General features: G+C 50.1%; 2 protein-coding genes across 3 annotated transcripts in view; both read left to right on the forward strand.

Annotated features, from left to right (window-relative positions):
• LOC137428960 (tetratricopeptide repeat protein 39B) overlaps positions 1-21,761 on the forward strand; it is a 133,895-nt gene extending 112,134 nt beyond the window's left edge. Inside the window, exons 10-12 of one of the 2 annotated variants that reach the window (XM_068118879.2) lie at positions 2,543-2,610; positions 2,875-2,934; positions 21,155-21,761. In XM_068118879.2, the coding sequence (XP_067974980.2) occupies positions 2,543-2,610; positions 2,875-2,934; positions 21,155-21,331 (305 nt within the window). In that variant the 3' untranslated portion in view covers positions 21,332-21,761. The remainder of the gene's footprint in view (positions 1-2,542; positions 2,611-2,874; positions 2,935-21,154) is intronic. The other variant, XM_078780856.1, reaches the window with a different exon arrangement.
• Positions 21,762-21,791: 30 nt separating this feature from the next.
• Positions 21,792-21,913, forward strand: part of LOC144892694 (tetratricopeptide repeat protein 39A-like) — a 63,451-nt gene continuing 63,329 nt past the window's right edge. Inside the window, exon 1 of the mRNA XM_078780857.1 lies at positions 21,792-21,907. The gene's annotated coding sequence lies outside the window, so the exon portion shown is untranslated. The remainder of the gene's footprint in view (positions 21,908-21,913) is intronic.

Raw genomic sequence — 21,913 nt, forward strand, 5'->3', positions numbered from 1 at the left:
ATACAACGCTTGCCAATGGAAAAGAGTAAATGTAGGGAGTGATGTTTGGGATATACAGATTGATGTCAGGGGGGTTTCTAGCTTTATCCATATAGATGATCAATTGGTTAAATCAAGGTCCAGTAACATTTCCAGCAAAAGCATGGAGTTATTTGGTGTAGAAGTCGAGGCTCATGGAAAAGCTAGAACATTGAACATAACAGAAGAGAACAGGTAGAGCATAATGGAAAGTGGTATAACACGCCAACAGCAAGGTAGAGGGTCAATTGAAGGAAAAATGGGTGAGGAAACGAACAAGACAGTAAGGAGAGAGGGAGGTGGACATGGGCGGTAAAGCTGCAGGATACAAGCTCAAACATGCACACTCACTTCAACCACCAATTAGCAAACAGTTACTTCGATTCTGCTCAGTAGTGGGAATGAGTGTGTTGAAGTGTGGTGGAAATGAGCCTTCATCTGCCCGGTGGTACTATACCAGATAGCTCCGATAATTTATCTCACCCCCCCCCCCCCCACCCCTCTCCCCCAGGCACAATAATTGTGTCATGTGGTTTTTACTTTGGGAATGCTGGAATCAAAGTATGGCCTTTTGATATCCCCACACTTTTAAAAACAGAAATGGGGGTGGGGGGGGCAGGGGATATTGTAATCGGCCCTTTCTGTTTGTCCATCATGCTATCTCCTCCTAAACAGTTGGGCAGAAATTCACCAAACTTGATAATTATGATCACCACATGGCAAGAAGGTGTGAGAGCAGTGTCATTTTTGGACCCATCCTTTGAGGCCCTGGGGTGGGGTCAAAAGGTCAAATACCAAAAATGCAATTACAGGCACGTTTTAAAACGTTAATTTTTTTAGTGAAACTTTGTGTATGCAATCAACATTAGGGGATGCATGACATATGTAATGATATTTTTGGATTTGACCCCGGTTCCATGCCCCAGGGCATGGGGGACTTAGGGTCACATGGGTCAAAACAAGATTTTTAGAACTCAAAATTTGAAATTTGGTTATTCCTGGTGGATCTTTTCACAATCTTTCCACTTTGCTTTTGGTGGGAAGCTTGGGGATTTGCGATGGCGCTCCTTCAACTTCGCTCTAGCTTTCCTTCCATTGAACTCGCTGACCTTGCAATGATTTTTCATCACTGAAAACATTTCCTTGTGCATAAGATACTGAATTCTATCAACCATGATATTTTTAGATATACACTACATGACCAAAAGTATGTGGACACCCGAACATTGACAGCATATTAATGCCCATGATTTTGGAATGAGGAGTTGTTTTTCCCTTTGCTGCTATAACAGCCTCCACTCCTCTGGGAAGGCTTTCCACTAGATGTTGGAACATTGCTGCGGGGATTTGTTTCCATTCAGCAACAAGAGCATTAGTGAGGTCGGGCACTGAAGTTGAGCGATTAGGCCTGGCTTGCAGTCGGCGTTCCAATTCATCCCAAAGGTGTTCGATGGGGTTGAGGTCAGGGTTCTGTGCAGGCCAGTCAAGTTCTTCTGCACTGATGTCAACAAACCATTTCTGTATGGACCTCACTTTGTGCATGTGGCCATTGTCATGCCTAAACAGGAAAGAGCCTTCCCCAAACTGTTGCCACAAAGTTGGAAGCACACATTCATCTAGAATGTCATTGTATGCTGTAGCGTTAAGATTTCCCTTCACTGGAACTAAAGGGCCAAGCCCAAAACATGAAAAACAGCTCCAGATCATTAATCCTCCTCCACCAAACTTTGCAGTTGGCACTATGCATTCGGGCAAGTTGCGTTCTCCTGGCATCCACCAAATCCAGATTCGTCCGTTGGACTGCCAGATGGTGAAGCGTGATTCATCACTCCAGGGAATGCGTTTCCACTGCTCCAGAGTACAATGGCGGCAAGCTTTACACCACTCCAACCGACGCTTGGCATTGCGCATGGTGATCTTCAGCTTCTGTGCGGCTGCCCGGCCATGGAAACCCATTTCATAACTCCCAACGAACAGTTGTTGTGCTGACGTTGCTTCCAGAGGTAGTTTGGAATTCGGTAGTGAGTATTGCAACCAAGGGCAGGTGATTCTTACGCGCTTCAGCACTTGGCGGTCCCGTTCTATGAGCTTGTGTGGCCTACCACTTGGCAGCTGAGCTGTTGTTGCTCCTAGACGTTTCCACTTCACAATAACAGCACTTACAGTTGACCGGGGCAGCTCTAGCAGGGCAGAAATTTGACAAACTGACTTGTTGGAAAGGTGGCATCCTATGACGGTGCCACGTTGAAGTCACTGAGCTCTTCAGTATGGCCCATTCTACTGCCAATGTTTGTCTATGGAGATTGCATGGCTGTGTGCTTGATTATATATACCTGTCAGCAATAGGTGTGGCCGAAACAGCCGAATCCACTAATTAGAAGGGGTGTCTGCATACTTTTGGCCATGCAGTGCATTTGTAGAACTGGAATTTCTCATTTTCTTGACGCTTAGGTTGAGTTCTTTGGTAGTCCTTACCTTACCATTTTTTTTCTACAATGGATAAATTTTCGCATATGTTTTTCAGGAACTGGAAACAGTGATCTCGGAGCAGCTGAGGAGCTTCTTGCCCCTTTTCTTCAACGGTTTCCACAGGTGAAACAATATCAGGAATCCAACTTTGTTATCAATTAACAAATATGCGACACACTTCCTTTTAAGTTCTGCCTGTAAATATTAACCATTTATTTTCAATTAATACAACACTTTTGTCAACAACAACGTACATTTATAGCGTGTTCAATTCTGTATTTCATTCCTTGCTACTCTTGGAAGTGTTTCTGAAGGATGTGGGTGGGAAATCAACGTCAGTGTGGAGCAAAATAGCTGTAGATATGAGTCTTCTGTTCTGTCTTGCAGGGTGCTGTTTTTGTCTTCTTTGCTGGAAGGATAGAGATTCTCAAAGGAAATGTATCTCAGGTAATGTTTATTCATTCTCGCCGTGCGGTGTTTTTTTCTTTTTCATCTACAACAGAGAGCTTCATTGAAGAGCAAGGTTGAATTGACCGTAGGGTAGTGGGTGGGACAACAATCGCACACAACCAGCAGGGGAATAAACAAGCGGGGAAAGGATAGAGAGAGGAGAGGAGGAAACGGGGGCCTTTAGTAAAGCAAGGGTCTTTCACTCAGAGAGTGGTGAATGTATGGAATGGTCTCCCTGCAAGGGTAGTGACAGTATTTTCAGTGGATTGTTTTAAAATGGAGTGGGATAAGTATCTGAATGTAGTGGGGAGGGGAGTACAAATATGCTGTCATGATTGCACACACTTGATGGGCCTAATGGCCTCCTACTGCATTGAAGTTCCTTGTGATTTCTTGTATAAATACTGAAAACAGCATGGAAGAGGGTTAGGTTAGACAGGGTTATAATGGGGGAAATGAAGATCATGATGAGGTGGTGGTGCATTGCCTACTTTGAAGCCCAGGAGGGACGAGTGGGAAAGAAACCGCCTTCGGAATGAAGTTCCATAGACACGAGAATCAAGGAACAAAGGCGTTGAGGTGTGCAGCCAGCCTGGATTTTGGAAGTTTAACAAGGATGGGTTTACATGAAAAATAGCGAAGAGGTAGTTAAAAAAGAGAGACCGCAAACCTGCCTGCAATGTGAAAGCAGCAGACCATGGGCCTAATGGCCTCCTACTGTTAAAGAATGAACATTACCATTACCTAGTTCAAGAGACTGTGTGGGAGAATCCAATAACGATGAGAACTTTTTATGCCAGGAGAGACGGATGTCATGGTAGAGCATGACCTATAGGAGAGAGCAGTACACCACTTAGCTATGGACAAAGGTCTCAAAGACTGTGCATATCTCTGATTTTCCAAATAAAAGAAAAACTTGGATTGATGGAGGATGTCTGCGATTGTCTGTGGAAAAGTCCAAAGGAAATTGTCCAAAGGTTGTCCAAAGTTTTGTCCAAAGTCAACAAAAAATTGTCCAAAGGAAAAGATTATCTGCGGCTGTCTTTGGAGAGCAACTTTCCTGTGTGGTTCGCCCAGGCGAGGTCATGGCAGATGGGGAGTCCTGGAAGTTCAAGAGACTGAATCTTTTCCAGTGGTTGACCATGGAAATAGATAAGTGGTCTAGTTTGACAATCCTTCCTGAGCGACAGGGTGAGATTGAGATTTTCCTGTATCAAAGGATATCTTCCATGTATCAGACATGCCTGATGTTGGCTTTACGGTTAAGGTGGCTGGCTTGAGATCTTTGGGTCTTGAATTTGAGCCCCTGTGAAGATGTTGAATTAACACCAGGTGGGTTGAATCAGCCTGTCATCCTTCCGAGGTCAGCAAAATGAGTATCAGATGATTGGATATAGAGAGGCATTGCATCAACAGCAGCCACGCCACCAGAAGAATGATGCAACCAGCAGCCACAGGCTGCATATTCAATAATATAATAATAATGTATCAGACAGGCATCTACTCAATGCTAGATCAGCAAAGACTGACATCACTGCAGCCTGCTTAACAGTGCCATGGGGGTACTTATGACACAATATTGAATCTGCAACATAAAGAGAGGTTTTTCCAGAGCATCAGAGATGTCATTTATACAAATGAAGGACCAGACTGGGCCGAACTTGGGGGTCTCGTTTGAATGGAGGAAGTCACAGGAATGAAGTCGGCCTTGAATGCATCGGCAGAAAGGTTGGCAAGCAAAGTAGGATGCCAGGCTGTGTCATTTTCCCTGAGATATGTCAAAGAAAACTGTTGAAACCCCTTGGTTTAGATCAGTGGTTCTTAACCTTTATAAAGGCGCCAGACCCTAACGAAACCTACCGAACACTCGCGGAACCCCTCAAATTTGACCAAAAAATTAACAAGAATTGCATCTTAATGCGTTTTCTGTTCTTCTTTTCGGGAGGCGATCTGGGAAATGCGTGGTTTTGTTTTGGCAAGGGCCACCCTCAAATCATTTTCGCATGCAAGCCTGCTCCTTTTCTTTGTTTTAATGTCCACCAGTTTCGAAAACGTATGCTCGCAGAGATACGTTGTAACGAACGGCGTGAGGATCTCAAGGGCAATTTTAGCGATGTGAGGATACCCTTCCATTTGGCGGCACCAAAATGTTGAGAGCGTTGTTGTGCCGAAGAGTTGTTGTTGAGTCTGGCTCTGCTGAAGTTCGATGAGGTCGTCGAGGTATTGGTCGTTGACATCTGCCGTTGCAACGTCGAAAGTAAACGGCTGCCCATTGTGGGTATTGCTCTTGGTCGGGGAAGTAGCCGTCGAATGACTTTCCCAGCTCATCCAAGTGCATGGCATCACTTGCTTCATCTCCCCCGGTACAGCAGTGCCTCCAACTTCAGACTCATCTTTGATCCCGCTCACGCACTCGTCCAGTAGCGAAAAGTTCGCGAAGTTGTCGTTCTCTGTTCGCCGCCTCCACAACGGTAACTTCTTTCGGAAAGTGCTCAGCTTTTCTTCAGATTCGATGACATTCACTTCACCGCCCTGCATCTGGCAATTGAGATGATTGAGTGCGTCGAAGATGTCAGCCAAGTACACCAAGGCGAGGATGAACTCTGACTCTTGGAAGTGCATTGCATGGCAGTGCTGGTGTTCTCGCAAAAACAGGGCTAATTCTACACGCAAGGCAAAAACACGGCTCACTAACTTCCCTCGTGATAACCATCGAACGTTAGAGTGGTGGAGAAGGACTTCGAATTCAGAGCCGATTTCATTGCACAGCTCTTTGAAGATGCGATGATTCAGAGCACGGCTTCGCATGTAATTCACAGTTTCAACGACGATTTTCAGAACATTGGCCAGTTTTGGAGGCAGGGTTTTTGATGCCTGCGCGTGTCTGTGCAGGACGCAGTGCATGACGATGATGTGTCGGCCTTCACGCATCGTGCATCGGCCTTCACCAGCGCTCCAAAACCGGAGTTTCATCCCAGCATGGCTGGAGCTCTGTCCGAGCAAACTGCAGACACCATGTTCCACGAGAGGCCGTTGCTTCTGAAGAAGTCGTCCACAAGCTTCTTCACGTCAGCTGCCTTCGTCGTTGTTGTGAGAGGCTTGCAGAACAGAAAGTCTTCCTTGAGCTTGTCTCCTTTGACATAATGCACAAATAAGATGAGCTGGCTCAAATTCGAAACGTCGGTTGTCTTGGCGAGTTGAAGGCTGAATTTCGTCGGGCTCGCGACTAAATCTGCAAATACCTGGGCGAGGATGTCGTCGCTCATGTCGTCGATTCTGCATCTGATGGTGTCATTTGAGAGTGGAACGAGAGACAACTTGTTTTCAGCAGCTTTTCCCAGCATGATGTTGGCCATCTTCAACGCGGCCGGTTTGATGAGTTTCTTGCCAACGGTGTGCGGTTTGCCCTGCTTTGCGATCAGGTACGCAACTTCATATGACGTGGTGAGGATCGGTTTGTCAATTGGAACGAAGCCGAGAGTGGGCAAGGTAGCACTTGCGTCGAATCGGACTCTCTTCAATTTGAATTCATCCAGCGTTGCGTCTTTGTACTGCCCCTCGCCGTGCAGTTTTTTGAAGTGTTCCCATAGTTTTGCTGGTGCTAGGCTGGAGTTTCTCAACTTGACATTGCAAAGCATGCATTGAGGACGCTGACTTCTGTCCCATTCTGTCAAACATGTGAACCCGTACCGCACGTAATCCTCTGACCATTTCCTTTTTTTGCTCGACATACTGCAAAAAAAAGAAAAAAGTAACAAACTGATCTTAATTGAGTTTGGGCAAATAATTATATGACAAAAATTTAAAAAGGAACATGCTTAAATATAATCAGTACCCCTCTGAAAACTGAGAAATTTTAACGAAGAAAACATAACTTATAGTTACGATGATGGGATTTATTATCTACTCAACTCTATGTCACCTCAAATCCCATTATAATATGACATAGAAAACTGTGAATTGTTAGTTTTGAATTGCGATCAAAGGAGTTATATCACCTCCACCTAATTTTCTGAGTAATTCAATCATATTTTATAATCACCATCCACTTTTGACTTTAATATAACTGAACCCGCCCTGCATATCCACAAACATTTCCAACTTACTTTTCAATTAATCAGTAACTCCAAAGTTAGGCGCGACCAATGACGCACGGCACACGGCAAGCTAATCGACGCTATTCACTGGAATTTCCGAACACCTGCAAAGTCCAAAATCCATTAAGTAAGTAAGCAAGTAAGCACCATCAACAGAATAATTAGCAAGTTGCTCATTGATTCAACTTACTACAGTCAGTGTGAAACAACTTATCTTAAACGCAGACCAGAGAAACCATGAATGGGATGGGAATACAATTACAAATAACATTTCCATTCGTTCGTAACATACATAGCAAAATAATAATCTATCTATAATTCCAGTAATCTCTGTGTGTATGTGTGTGTGTATGTGTGTGTGTCGTTTGTCTGTGACCGCTGTTTCTCGACAACCACGGGTCCGATATACTTGAAACTTGCCAGGTATATTGCTGGGGACCCGAGGATGTGCCTTTTCAAGGTTTCATATTAATCGGACAAGTAGTTACCGAGCTATGGCGATTTATTTACCAAACTCCGCAAGCCGTTCGCTTTGGACCAAACCATTTCATGTAAATAGAGGGGGGGGGGATTGTCACCGTACTCGCAAGCCGTTCGCTTTGGCTTTGCGAATGGACCAAACCATTTCATGTAAATAGAGGGGGGGGATTGTCACCGTACTCGCAAGCCGTTCGCTTTGGCTTTGCGAATGGACCAAACCATTTCATGTAAATAGAGGGGGGGGGGGGGGATATAATTTTAGATATATATATAGTACGGGCATGCCCTAGTATTACTAATAAGCGTAATTACACATAGATTCAAAATTGATACAAAACTAAAAAAAAAAAAAAATTGCAATGCGTTTCGGAGTACCTCCGCCGAACCCCTGAGACTGGCTCACTGAACCCCTGGGGTTCGGTCAAACCCAGGTTAAGAACCATGGGTTTAGATGTATGGCCTCCATCCATTCCTCAGAGAGACGCAGCAACTTGTCCAGAAATGAGTGCTTGGAATGTATTCCAAACCGATGTTCAGAGATCAAGCTATTTTAAAACAGGAAAGACGACATCAGCAGTAATGATGGATTCCATGACTTTGCTTGTAATTGGAAGTAAGCTCAATGCTCTGCAGTTGATAGGAGCTGATTTTCCACCGTTCTTGTGGATGGGAGTAATGTATGCTGGCTTCCAGGTTGATGCGACGTGGCCAAAGGGAAAGGACAGACCGAATAGGCCATATGAAGGGGAACAATAATGGCAGAGATGGGCGCTTTTGCCATTTTGGATCCATTGACGAAGCATGATCAAGGCTCGACAGTACATTCTCTACCTCCTCGCTTGAGAAGGATGCAAAGTCCAGGAGACACTTTATATGAGAGGGTAATCTCATCTGCAGCTCAATGGAGAACGCTTGTAATAGTGGAAGATAGAGTAGCATAGGAGTCGGGAACGTCTTGTGAATATAACGTTTCTGTCACGTTGTGGGAGATATGTTGAAGGCAGCAGGAAGTTGGGGTGTGAAGAGAATGACAGAGATCTGTAATCTGGTGGTGAAAGAAGGCCGCATTCCAGTGTTTGGGGACTGAGTACCCTCGTCCCTCTATACAAGGGGAAAGGTGACCCTCTGGAGTGTGGCTCGTACCGAGCGATAAAGTTATTGGAGCATGGAATGAAGGGATTGGAAAGAGTGTTGGAGAGGAGGATAAGGAAGAAAGTGAAGATCGACGAAATGCAGTTTGGATTTATGCCAGGAAGAGGAACGACAGACGCGCTTTTCATTGTGAGGCAGTTGCAGGAGAAGTACATGGAGAAGAGGCAGAAGTTGTTTTTTGGGTTTGTTGATCTGGAGAAAGCATTCGATAGGGTTCCACGCAAAGTATTGACATGGGCATTGAGGAAGTTAGGAGTGGAGGAATGGTTGATCAGAGTAGTGATGGCAATGTACAAAAGAGCGCGCACAGCTGTAAGGACGAAGGACGGGAACAGTGGTGAGTTTGAGGTGAAGGTGGGAGTGCATCAGGGGTCGGTACTAAGTCCACGACTATTTGTAGCTGTGATGGAGGTGCTGGCTCAGAACGTAAAGGAGGGTTTACCGTGGGAGTTGTTGTATGCAGATGATCTGGTGTTGATTGCGGAAAGTATGGATGGACTGAAGGAAAAGATGAACAAGTGGAAGGAATGTATGGAGACAAAAGGTCTGAAGGTGAATATCGGAAAGACGATGGTGATGGCAAGTGGTAAAGCATGTGGTGAGCAGTGTGTGAAATTGGGGCATATAGTTACCAGCCATTTGGGCTGGTAACTTTTGAGAGTTACCAGCCCGAAGAAAAAGTTACCAGCCCGAAGAACTGAGATGAAAATAAGGACTCAAATTGGTGCATTTTAGGAGTGTTCAGGAATAAACTCCCTAAAAACCGAATAGCAACTATAGGTCTTCTCGAATAATTAAATAAAAAAACACTAGTGAATAATATTTTCATGACACCAAATACGTTTTATTGTCAGAAAAGTGAGGAAATTTTATAAAAGGTTTGTGCATAGATCGATCAACATGTGCAGGACAGTCACAGTTGATAACTTGATGGTGAGTTAAAGTAATACAAAGTTGAGAAAAACTCGAGGTCTATTAGTCGGTCTATGATCTATCACATTTCTTGTTAGTTTTACATATCTTCCACGGCAGCCTGTAAGTCCTCAATGTCATCCAGAACCACGTCTTCGCAGTCAGTGTCAAGGCCGGACTCATAATCCGACTGTTTGTCAGCTGCTGATATTGGCTCCGGCAGACCAGCTCCCTCAGGTTCACCACCTGCAACAGCAGCAGCATCTATCTCCGTGACCTGATCCCGCACCAGCTCTGGCAACAAGCTGGCCCCTGCTCTGCTCCGGGTGAAGTTGGGCCTTCTCGTTATCTTGGAACAGCTGTTCCAGAAGTTGATTGCTGGCTTAGGCTCAAAGTCGCTGATGTCCGCAGATTCTAGTTGGATGCAGAGCAAATCCGACATTGTTGTTGACTTGAGCCTGTTCCTGAGATCATTCTTCATGATCTTCATTTGTGAGAATCCTCGCTCACATTCGGCCGAGCTGGCTGGCAGTGTCAATATCAGGTCAATGACTGCCAGGATGTTGGGGCACACAGGCTGATAGGAGTCATTCACCTCTGGCCACTGCAGATCTGTGATTTTTCTATAGCATTACTATAGCATAAATATATAATTACTATATATTATAATAGTATAATAATTACTATTATAGTTTATCTATAAAATTTATATATTTATAAATATATAAATATATATAATTACTATAGCATTTCTATAGCATAAAAGCATTTTGAAATCTTCTTATTGATGGGAACTATATGAATAAAGTATACTACTGAAGGAGCTGGGGCTCCCACGTCGATCGGAAGAATGGACGCGACAAAAAAGCTGGAATTCATCCGAGTTGCTTTATTCAAACCAAACACTCAGGCACTCTGAAAAGCCCGTTTATCAGGCAGCAATATATATACATATTATCCCGGAGCGTTTGCCCAGGAAAGGCGAGAGGGGGCGTGGCCCAGCGTCCTGGCTGCGGCCTGGCAAGTTGAGGGCGAGCCTGCCCGGGCATGCCCGGGCATGCCCGGGCGTCCCGACCGAAGCCTGGCAAGTTGAGCGCGGGCCTGCCCGGGCGTCCTGGACGAGCCCGGCATGGTGATCGCTCCGCGTCCTTGATAGGTGCAAGGTGATTGTGAAAACCCAGCGGTAGCCGCTACACACGTCCCCCCAGAATCGACTTGCACCGGCAGGGTCAATTTGAGGGGGGTCCTGATAACCCGGCCGAAGCGACCCCTGGCGGGTCGTGGGAGGGGGTCCGGTGTGGTGGTGGGCGGTCGAGTGGGGGGCACCGTGGACGGGGGGCGGCCTCGCCGTGGCGGAAGGGCCACCCGTGGTGGGTGGTCGACGTCCACGTGCGCCGGCTTGAGGCGGTCCACCGCAATCCGGTCCGACCTGCCGCCGATGTCGATGACGAACGACTTGTCGTCCCGTCGCAGCACCCGGAAGGGCCCGTCGTACGGCGGCCGGAGTGGCCCCCGATGTGCGTCGTGACGCACAAAAACATACTCCGCTGTGCGAAGTGCTGGGGGGACGTAGGACTGGGGGTCACCGTGGTGGGATGTTGGCACGGGGGCAAACCGTTGGGCGGCCTCCTGGAGGTCCGAGCGCTGGTGAGCTGCGGATCAGGGACTGGTAGCGTCGGGCACGAATTCGCCCGGGACGCGTAGCGCCTGGCCATAGACAAGCTCGGCAGTGGATGCCTGGAGGTCCTCCTTGGGGGCCGTGCGGAGGCCCAAAAGGACCCACGGCAGCCGGTCGGCCCAACCGCCGTCTTGAAGGCCGGCCATGAGCGCGGCCTTCATGGAGCGGTGGAATCGCTCGCACAACCCGTTTGCTTGGGGGTGGTAGGCCGTAGTACGGTGGAGCTTGACCCCCAGGTTGCGGGCGACCGCGCCCCACAGCTCGGAGGTGAACTGTGGTCCGCGGTCTGACGAGATGTCCGCCGGTGCGCCGAAGCGGGCGACCCAGGTGACGATGAAAGCCTGCGCCACGTCGGCGGTGGTGGTGGAGACGAGGGGAACGGCCTCCGGCCACCTGGTGGTCCTGTCCACCATGGTGAGCAGGTGTGTGAACCCCCGTGATGGGGGGAGGGGGCCCACCAGATCCACGTTGACGTGGTCGAAACGTCGTTCGGGCACGGTGAAAGGTGCCAGCGGGGCCTGGGTGTGTCGGTGGACCTTGGCCCGTTGGCAGGCCATGCAGGTGCTGGTCCAATCGCGGACGTCCCGACGAAGGCCGTGCCAGACGAATCGCGCCGACACCAGCTTCTGGGAAGCTTTCCGGCCCGGGTGGGAAAGGCCGTGGAGGGAGGCGAAGATGCGGCGTTGCCAGGTGACGGGCACGATGGGGCGAGGCTGGCCTTGGGAGACGTCGCAGAGCAGGACAGTGTCCGCGAAGGGGATGTCGGCCAGGCGGAGGCCCGTGTCCGCCGCCCGGAGGGCTTGCACCGTGGTGTCGGTGGTTTGGTCCGCCGCCATAAGCGCAAAGTCCACGCCCAGGTGGACCGCGTTCGCGCTGGCCCGGGAAAGACAGTCGGCCACGGCATTGTTTTTGCCGGCGACGTGCCGGATGTCCGTGGTAAACTCCGACACGGCGGAGAGGTGGCGCTGTTGGCGGGCCGACCACGGCTCCGTGACCTTGGCCATGGCGTAAACCAACGGCTTGTGGTCGACGAACGCCGTGAAAGGTCGGCCCTCCAGGAGGTGGCGGAAATGGCGGACGGCCAGGTGTAGACCGAGGAGCTCCCGGTCAAACGTGCTGTATTTGAGCTCGTTCGGCCGGAGCTGCCGGCTGAAAAAAGTGAGTGGCTGCCAAACCCCGTTCACCCATTGCTCATGTACGGCGCCCACCGCGTAGTCGGAGGCATCCGTGGTGAGGGCGATGGGAGCGTTGAGCACCGGGTGAGCGAGCAGTGTTGCGTCGGCGAGGGCCCGCTTTGAGCTTTGGAAGGCCGCATCCATTGCTGCGGACCAGGCGATGTCGTGCTTGGCCGGCTTGCCCCGGAGGGCTTCGTAGAGGGGCCGCATGAGTTGAGCAGCGCGGAGCACGAAGCGGTGATAAAAATTCACCATTCCCAGGAATTCCTGCAGGGCCTTTATGGTGCGGGGACGCGGGAACGTGGTGATGGCCTCGACCTTGGTTGGCAGCGGCACGGCCCCGTTCTTGGTGATGTGGTGGCCCAAAAAATCAACGGCCGTCGTGCCGAAGTGGCATTTGGCCGGGTTGACGATGAGGCCGTGCTCGCTGAGGCGCCCGAACAGTGTTCGGAGGTGGAGGAGGTGCTCGGCCCGGGACGTGCTGGTGACGAGGATGTCGTCCAGGTAAACGAAAAGGAACGGCAGGTCACGCAGCACGCCGTCCATCAAGCGCTGGAATGCCTGAGCCGCGTTCTTGAGACCAAACGGCATCCGCAAGAATTCGAATAAGCCGAACGGCGTGATGACTGCCGTTTTAGGGACGTCGGCCGCCCTGACAGCTACCTGGTGATATCCCCGTATGAGATCAATTTTCGAAAAAATGACCCGTCCCGCCAGACGGGCGGAGAAGTCTTGGATATGCGGGATCGGGTACCTGTCGGGGGTGGTAGCGTCATTGAGACGGCGGTAGTCGCCACACGGGCGCCATCCACCCCCCGGCTTTGGCACGATGTGCAGTGGCGAGGCCCACGCGCTATCGGAGCGCCGCACGATGCCGAGGTGCTCCAACGCGTCGAATTCGGCCTTCGCCACGGCGAGCTTGGCTGGGTCGAGGCGGCGGGCCCTGGCGTAGACCGGCGGGCCCGTGGTTGGTATGTGGTGCTCGATCCCATGCCGTACTGCGACGGCCGAAAACGTCGGCCGCATGAGGGCCGGGAACTCCGTGAGCAGGCGAGCAAACTCGTTCGCCGCCGGGACGGCGCATGCCAGCTCGGTCGGCGCGGAGCTGCTCAATGTGCATACCAGGGAGCTGAAGGTTTCGGCGTTGATTAAACGACGCCGTTGGACGTCCACCAGCAGTCCGTGTGCGCAGAGGAAGTCGGCGCCTAGCAGAGCCATGGGCACGTTTGCGGTTACAAACGTCCAAGCAAAGCGTTGGCCGCCGAAGCAGAGGGTGACGTTGCGCGGGCCGAAGGTGCGGATGGTCGATCCGTTGGCCGCAACCAAGGAGGGGCCGCAAACCGCGGATTGCCTGTCCTGGTCAGAGGCGGCTCAGTTGGGCGCCGGTGTCGCACAGGAAGCGCCATCTGGACGCTTTATCCGTGATGAACAGTAAGTTGGCCGTGTGGCCGGCGCTCATGGCTGGTAATGAACGCCGGCCCGGCCGTTTCCCGGCCTGCCGAAGGTGCACGGGGGTCGGCATGTCCGGGCCTTCTGTCCGAACCTGTCATGATAGTAACACCACGCTTGGTCAGGTGGAGGCCCCGGTCGTCGTGCTGGAGGTGGTCGGCTCGGTGTAGCGGCCGCCAATTGCGTCAGCAGTTCGGTCGTCGACCGTGCCGGGTGCTCGGGCGCCATGGGTGTTGCGTCGGACGGCGGTGGGTCCCATGTCGCCGCTGCGATGCGCTGACCTGCGGCGGAGATCTTGTCGGCTTCTCTGGCAAGGGCCCGGGGATCTGTGATCGTCGTGCTTGCCAGGGCGAGGCGTACCGGGTTAGGCAGCTGACGGAGGAACAGCTCCCGGAACAGGAATGCTGGAGAGTGCTCGCCGAGCAGTGAAAGCATGTAGTCCATTCGCTCGGAAGGGCGCGTGTCGCCGAGCTCGGGCAGGTCGAGCAGGCGCCGTGCGCGTTCCGCCGATGGGAGGGCGAAAGCGTCGAGGAGAAGCTTCTTAATCGCGCCGTATTTGTCAGTGGCTGGCAGGCTCTCGAGGAGGCTCAGGGCGCGGGCCGCGGTGGCCGAACCGAGCGCTGCTACCACATGGTGGAAGCGGGTGTCGTCGGCCGTGATGCCTCGCAGGGCGAACAGGAAATCCGCCTGTGCGAACCAAACCGCCGCGTGAGCCTCCCAGAAGGTAGGCAGTTTAAGGGCGACTGCCGTGTCCATGTCGGTAGGTCACCAATGAAGGAGCTGGGGCTCCCACGTCGATCGGAAGAATGGACGCGACAAAAAAGCTGGAATTCATCCGAGTTGCTTTATTCAAACCAAACACTCAGGCACTCTGAAAAGCCCGTTTATCGGGCAGCAATATATATACATATTATCCCGGAGCGTTTGCCCAGGAAAGGCGAGAGGGGGCGTGGCCCAGCGTCCTGGCTGCGGCCTGGCAAGTTGAGGGCGAGCCTGCCCGGGCATGCCCGGGCATGCCTGGGCGTCCCGACCGAGGCCTGGCAAGTTGAGCGCGGGCCTACCCGGGCGTCCTGGACGAGCCCGGCATGGTGATCGCTCCGCGTCCTTGATAGGTGCAAGGCGATTGTGAAAACCCAGCGGTAGCCGCTACACTACATCTATAGTCATTCATAAATCTCCCGCATACGGCATATCCGTTTCGTATATTAGTTAATTTAGCTCCGTTCCGTTTGACCAACGGAGTTCGTTACGTACTATACAGCGAACCGTATATAAGGCGTATCCTCATTGGCTCTCGCTCGAATGGCACATCCAATCAAATACCACGAAAGAAAATATAAATGGCGTCGAATGTCAGACCCCGGATATAAACAAAAACAATTTGCAAACGCAGAAAAAAGTGTTCATTTGATGGAAACATGCATTTTCAACAGAAAAAATTCGATTTTAAACGAAAGTGTAGGGCAAAATCTATCCAGACCACCGGGCTGGCAACTCAATAAAGATACCAGCCCGGGACAAAAGTTACCAGCCACGGGCTGTCGGGCTGGCGTTAATTTCGCACACTGGTGGTGAGGTGGAATGAACTGGGAAGTAGCCGTGTGCTGTGTGCAGGAAGGGTGTCGGAGTGAACTCCATTCAATGTACAATGTGCGCTGAGTGGGTTCATCAAAAATGTAGTGGTCTGAGAGGGTCATTAACCAGTGTGGCAGTTACATTCAAATGTAAGGTGTGCACAGAGGGAGCTGCAGATGGAGGAAATGTTGAGTTGGATCTTGGAGAGGGCGTGAAGCTGGAAGGTGTGAAAACATTTTGCTACCTCAGAGACATGCTGAATGGAGAAGGTGGATCAGACTCGGCAACGGTTGCAAGAGTGAGATGTGCATGGAAGAAGTTTCGGGAACTGAGTGGCGTGCTGATGAGGAGGAGAGTGTCGCTGAAGCTAAAGGGAAAGGTGTATGCTGCATGTGTGAGAAGTGTTATGATTTATGGGAGCGAGACATGGGTAATGAACGTAGAGCAGCAACGAAGGCTGGAAAGGGTGGAAATGCGAATGGTTCGATGGATGTGCGGAGTATCGTTGAGAGAGAGGAAGACAAATGATGAATTGCATAAGATGATGGGAATATTGCCTGTGATTGATGCTGTGAAGAGGAACAGGTTGAGATGGTTTGGTCATGTGTTGAGGAAGGATGAAAGTGACTGGTTGAGAAGAGTGATGGAAATTAATGTAGAAGGAAGTAGAGGACGGGGAAGACCGAGAAAGACTTGGCTAAAGATGGTGGAAGAAGAAATGCGGGCAAGGGGGTTAACAAGGAGAGATGCAGAAAATAGGGCAAAATGGAGAAGATTGTCATGGGGACCGCAAGGCTAACCCCCGCTCTAGCAGGGAAAATGGCCTTAAAATGCATGTTGTTGTTGTTGTTGTTGTTGTTGTTGTTGTTGTTGTGACAGGTGACAAATTGAAAATTGAAAATAAATACATGAAAGGAAATGTCTACCTCACAATTTTCCCCCAACATACCAATACAGCACATATCCCGTATGTCTCATCAACTCTGAAGCACGTACATAAATAAAATGATTCTTGAAGTTAAACTTCCAAACGAATTCTCTGTTTCAGAAATAAAAGTGAATATTTGGTGGTGGTATAGATAGAGTGGAAGTTGTTCACAGTCTCGTGAAAAAGCATGTTCTTCTACTATGATGAAAGACTAAGGAATTTTGAGAAAATGTCTTGGGTAAAAGCTGAGATGCACAATTTTGCAGCAATCTTTCTTGTTTATCGAATGAATATTGTGAAAATTGTGACACCAGCAGTCTGGGTACAGGTCACGTGCGGAGGCTCAACCGGCCTGGCCTGAATGGCCTGCAGACATCAACCAAAAATGAAAGTAAAATAGGCCTGACTCTAAAAGTGGGCCACACCCAAATGCATTGAAGGTGTAGGTGGTGCATCCTTTTCTGGAGATGTGCCTGTGCAATGCAATGCAATGCCTCCAATTACCAGTGCCAGATTGACAGGCTGAGTCAACCCATCTGGTGTTAATTCAACAGCATGACTGTGGCTCAAACTCAAGACCCTAGGATCTCAAGCCAGCCACCTTAACCGTTAGATCAACACAAGGCCTATGGTGTAAGTGACAAATATATTGTCACGTCCCCGGGGATTAACAACCCTGGGTGACGGATGACTCATCGAGCTTTAACTCTGAGGCATACCCAAACTATGGCGGTTTTGTCTCTTCAGCATGCGCGAGGGTGAAGGGTGACAAGGCCTACCTGCACGGGTTTCAAGGCTGACAAGCCTGACAAGGTTTACCTGCACGGGTTTCACTGGGGCGTCCTCGAACCCACGACAGATAAACAAGACAGACACGAATTAGAAAATGTACAAATAGTAGGTTTAACGAAAATAAATGCCAGGGAACAAAGAAATGAATGTAAAACTAATTCCTAAATTGAGACATCTCCCCACGGACTCATGAAACAGACACAGGGAGAAATAAACGAAAGTAAAAAGGTTTGTGGTGCATTTGCCTGCTACTCCGTGGTCTCCTCAAGCAGTCCCCTAACCCTGCCAGCCGCCGAACAGTGTCCGAATCCTTGCGCGGGAAACGCCCAGTGGCATGAACTCGCACCACCGCCAGCCGCCCGCGCGAGGCCCAAAGCTCTCTACTCTGCCGTCACACGCTCCACAAAGTGCCGAGGTCTCTCAGGCGCACACGCCACAGAACACAGCCGTCACGAAGCCAGGATCACCGGGATCCAAGGGAAGGATGCATCCACCTTTCCCCTCAGTCCAGAACAGAGAGAGAGAATGCGACCAGTTCGTAATGAAAACCCAGCGCAAGAGAGCAAATGAACCGTGACCGCTTTTGATGCCAGCCATGAACCAAGAGAGAGAAAAATGGCGGTGCTCTACCTTTTTGTCCTTCGTGCTGGAACGTTCTATGATGACGTCACGTGCGCGCAAATCAACGAGCGCCATCGCATCGCTCCACGGCCATGACTAATCATCACCTCTCACGGCGGGGCCCCACGGCCCCCCCTTGTGATGACTCGGCTGGTGGCGTCAGTGGTAGTCCAATGTCTGGATCCGGTCAGTAATTGTGTAGTTTATTTTGTGTAGGTGCGGAATGCATGGCTGATGTTGCAAGTGTCATAAGGAACGAAGGGAAAACCACAGAGGCAACTACATACAGGGAAAGTTACCTTATACCCGAACTAATTAGCATAGCTCCACCCCTTGCACGGAGACAAATATACGATCTTACCGGACATGTGGGCTGACTTAGTTACATTGAGGTGTCTACATGGCATACGGAGCACACTACCCTATACAATCCTACCTGGCCTAAGGTATTCCATTGCCCCCCCCCCCCACACCCGCCCCCACAAACGTAACAATATTCTTCAGATTGATTATGGTAAGATAATTATTTGCTGTGTGGAATCAGCTGGTCCTGGTAAATCACTTTTGATACAACCCCACTTTTGATACAACCCCACTTTTGATACAACCCTACTTTTGATACAACCCCACTTTTGATACAACCCCACTTTCATTGGACATGCTTTGACACAACCCCCTTGGATACAACCCTGACACACACACACACACACACACACACACACACACACACACACACACACACACACACACACGTCCCCCTAACCCCACCGACACACACACCCCCACACCCTTCCCCCCACACGCACACCCCTCCAAACACACACACACACACACACCAACCACCCTCCCCCCCACACATACACACATCCCTCCCCCCCACACACGCACACATCCCCCCTCCCCCCACACACACACATCCCCCCCTACACACACACACACACACACACACACACCCCACCCTCAACACACACACACACACACACACACAAACACCCCCACACCCCTCCCCCACACGCACACCCCTCCACACATACACACACACACACACATCCGCCCCCCCCCCAACCCACCCACCCACACACACACACACACACACACACAGACATCCACATCCACACATCCACACACACACACACACACACACATTCCCCCTACCCCCACACGCACACCCCTCCACACATACACACCCACACAAACCATGCACACATCCCCCCCCCCCCCCCCCACATACACACATATCCACCTCGCCTACCCCCACACACCCACACACACACACATCCACACACAAACACATCCCCACACACAAACACACACACACACCAACCCCCTCCACACACACACACACACACATCCCTCCCCCCCCCCACACACACACATCCCTCCCCCCCCCCCCCCCACACACACATCCCCCCTACACACACACACACACACACACACACACCCCACCCTCAACACACACACACACACACACACAAACACTCCCACACCCCTCCCCCCACACTCACACCCCTCCACACATACACACACACACCCCCCACCTCCACACATACACACACACACACACACATCCGCCCCCCCCCCCAACCCCCCCCCACCCCACACACACACACACACACACACACACACACACATATCCACACACACCCACATCCACACACACACACACACACACACACACACACACACACACACACACACACACACACACACACACACATATTCCCCCTACCCCCACACGCACACCCCTCCACACATACACACCCACACAAACACATGCACACACCCCCCCCCCCCCACATACACACATATCCACCCCCCCTACCCCCACACACCCACACACACACACACATCCACACACAAACACATCCCCACACACAAACACACACACACACACACACACCAACCCCCTCCACACACACTAACACACACATCCCTCCCCCCCCAACCCCACACACACACACACACATCCCTCCCCCCACACGCAAACCCCTCCACACAAACACACACACACATCCCCCCACCCCCCCACCCCGAACACACACACACACACGCACACACACACACAGCTCCTGCCTCACACCTAGCTCGACTTCACGCTGTTGAAACCAAGGCTTTCAGAATCATTGGAATCTCCCGTGATGAAGCTATCTCCGAGGGACTTTCACTCACTCACCGCAGACAGGTAGGTGGTCTTTCTGTCTTCTACCGACTCCTCTCCGGCCTTGCTCCCCCAGCTTTCTCTGTGCTTTGTCCCCCAAATATTCCTACAGGTCGCACAAAATCTGCCAGCAACCCTCTGATGGTTAAACTGCCGAAATCTCGGCTCTCTGCTCACCTTCACTCCTTCATTCCTCTTTTCTCCCGCCTCTGGAACAAACTCCCACACTCCCTTCAATCCCACTCCTCCCTCCAGGTCTTTAAAACAGCTGTTCACCACCATCTCTTATCTTTCCCCATCCAAAACCTTGATCTTTTCTACCCCCGCTAATTCACCCCAGATCCACCTTGTTTGAAATTCCAACTTCTTTCCTGGAAGTCAGGGCAGTGTCCATATGTTTTATACCTCTCCCACCCCCCTTCCCATGCCTCCCCCCCCCCCCCAAAGCCCTCTCCCTCCCACAGATCTCTCGATGTCCCTGCTCTCAGATGTACTGTTTGTGTTCCTCCCCCTCTCGCCCCATCTTGTCTACCGCTCCCCATGTTATATGTTTTATGTGTCGGTTTGTCTTTCTGTGTGATTAATGTTAGCTCTTTCACGAGCCTCGATCTTGTATACAAAAAAAAAATAAAAAAATTTTGGAGCCAAAGCGTCTGGTGCTGGGCCTCATTCAGAAAACTGTGCTTGGCCATGCATGTGACCTGAAAAATGAGCCTTTATCTGTGGCACTTTCCTTCTGGGTTGATGAATACTTTCCCAGTCAACGCCAATGGCCAGCACAGTGGCAGTCTGTGTGTCGTCGGGCCACCATGTAGGGGGTGGTTGTGGGCATTGCGGGGGGTTTGCTCATAGCCGTGCTTCATACCGGTTATGATGCGGTTTGTTTGTGCAGCCACTGCATGACAAACTCGCACCGAATCGCAACTATCTTCCGTGTTTTTCACCTGAACTCACTTCCATAGGCCTTCCATAGTCATAGTCACTCAGATAGCACTTCATGTTAAACTCAGTTGCATCTGTCAATGTTTGCTGCTGACTGTATTTACTTCCTGTTTGCAGGTTGAAGGTGTTCCATAATGAAGTAAAAATTTGATATCTGTTCAATTGGAAAGGTATCTTAGACATTCAATTTGGAAGGAGTTATTCCTCAACCCTCCCCTTGCCAAACCCCTCTTTCTCACACCACTACCCCTCTTCCAGGCAATGCTTCGTTTTCAGGAAGGAGTGACTTGCCAGGCCACATGTCCAGGATTCCAGCACATGTCATTCTGGGAACTCATGTGGTGCCACGCCTACCAACAGCAATGGCTGCCGGCATTTCATTTTGCCAACCTGCTTAATGAGCAGAGCAGATGGAGCAAGGTTTATTTTACCTGACTTTATTTGATCATTCATCTAAAATCATGAATCAATCCATAAAGTCACTTGTTTATTACTTCTTTTTTTCTCCACTAATGCTATAGAGTTCAGCCAGGTCTATTTAAGGCGTTGACCAAGTGGCTCCAACTGCAAGTGAAGCCATAGGTCAAAGCTGTTACTGTGGTTATGACCTTCAAATGTTATGGCATGCGCAGTCGTATCCTGTAGTGTCCTCATTTTCAAATTCTTGCAGTTGTCTGAGGAGTTCTGACTATTTAGTCCATTGTTCATTATTTACTGTGTCCTTTCCACTCTGCTTTTTCACCATAATGATTAAATAAATCATGGAAATTTTAAAGTTTCTTTTTGAAGGATTTTTTATTCTTTTTGAAGGATTTTTTAAATTCTTTTTGAAGGATTTTGAAGGATTTAACTTTGCAGAAAAGCTAATAACAAATGAAAATAGAAATGTAAAGTTTAGACTCCAATTCGTAATTGCCATATCCGGAGGGTCGATAAACATGGAGATGGAATGTTTGTGATCGCTGGGCATTTTCTACTTGAGGTCCTCTGTGGTTGTTTTTGTGCAGGCAACATACA

The sequence above is a fragment of the Myxine glutinosa genome, chromosome 6 (genome assembly GCF_964187855.1).
Source record: "Myxine glutinosa chromosome 6, kmMyxGlut1.1, whole genome shotgun sequence".
NCBI lineage: Eukaryota > Metazoa > Chordata > Myxini > Myxiniformes > Myxinidae > Myxine > Myxine glutinosa.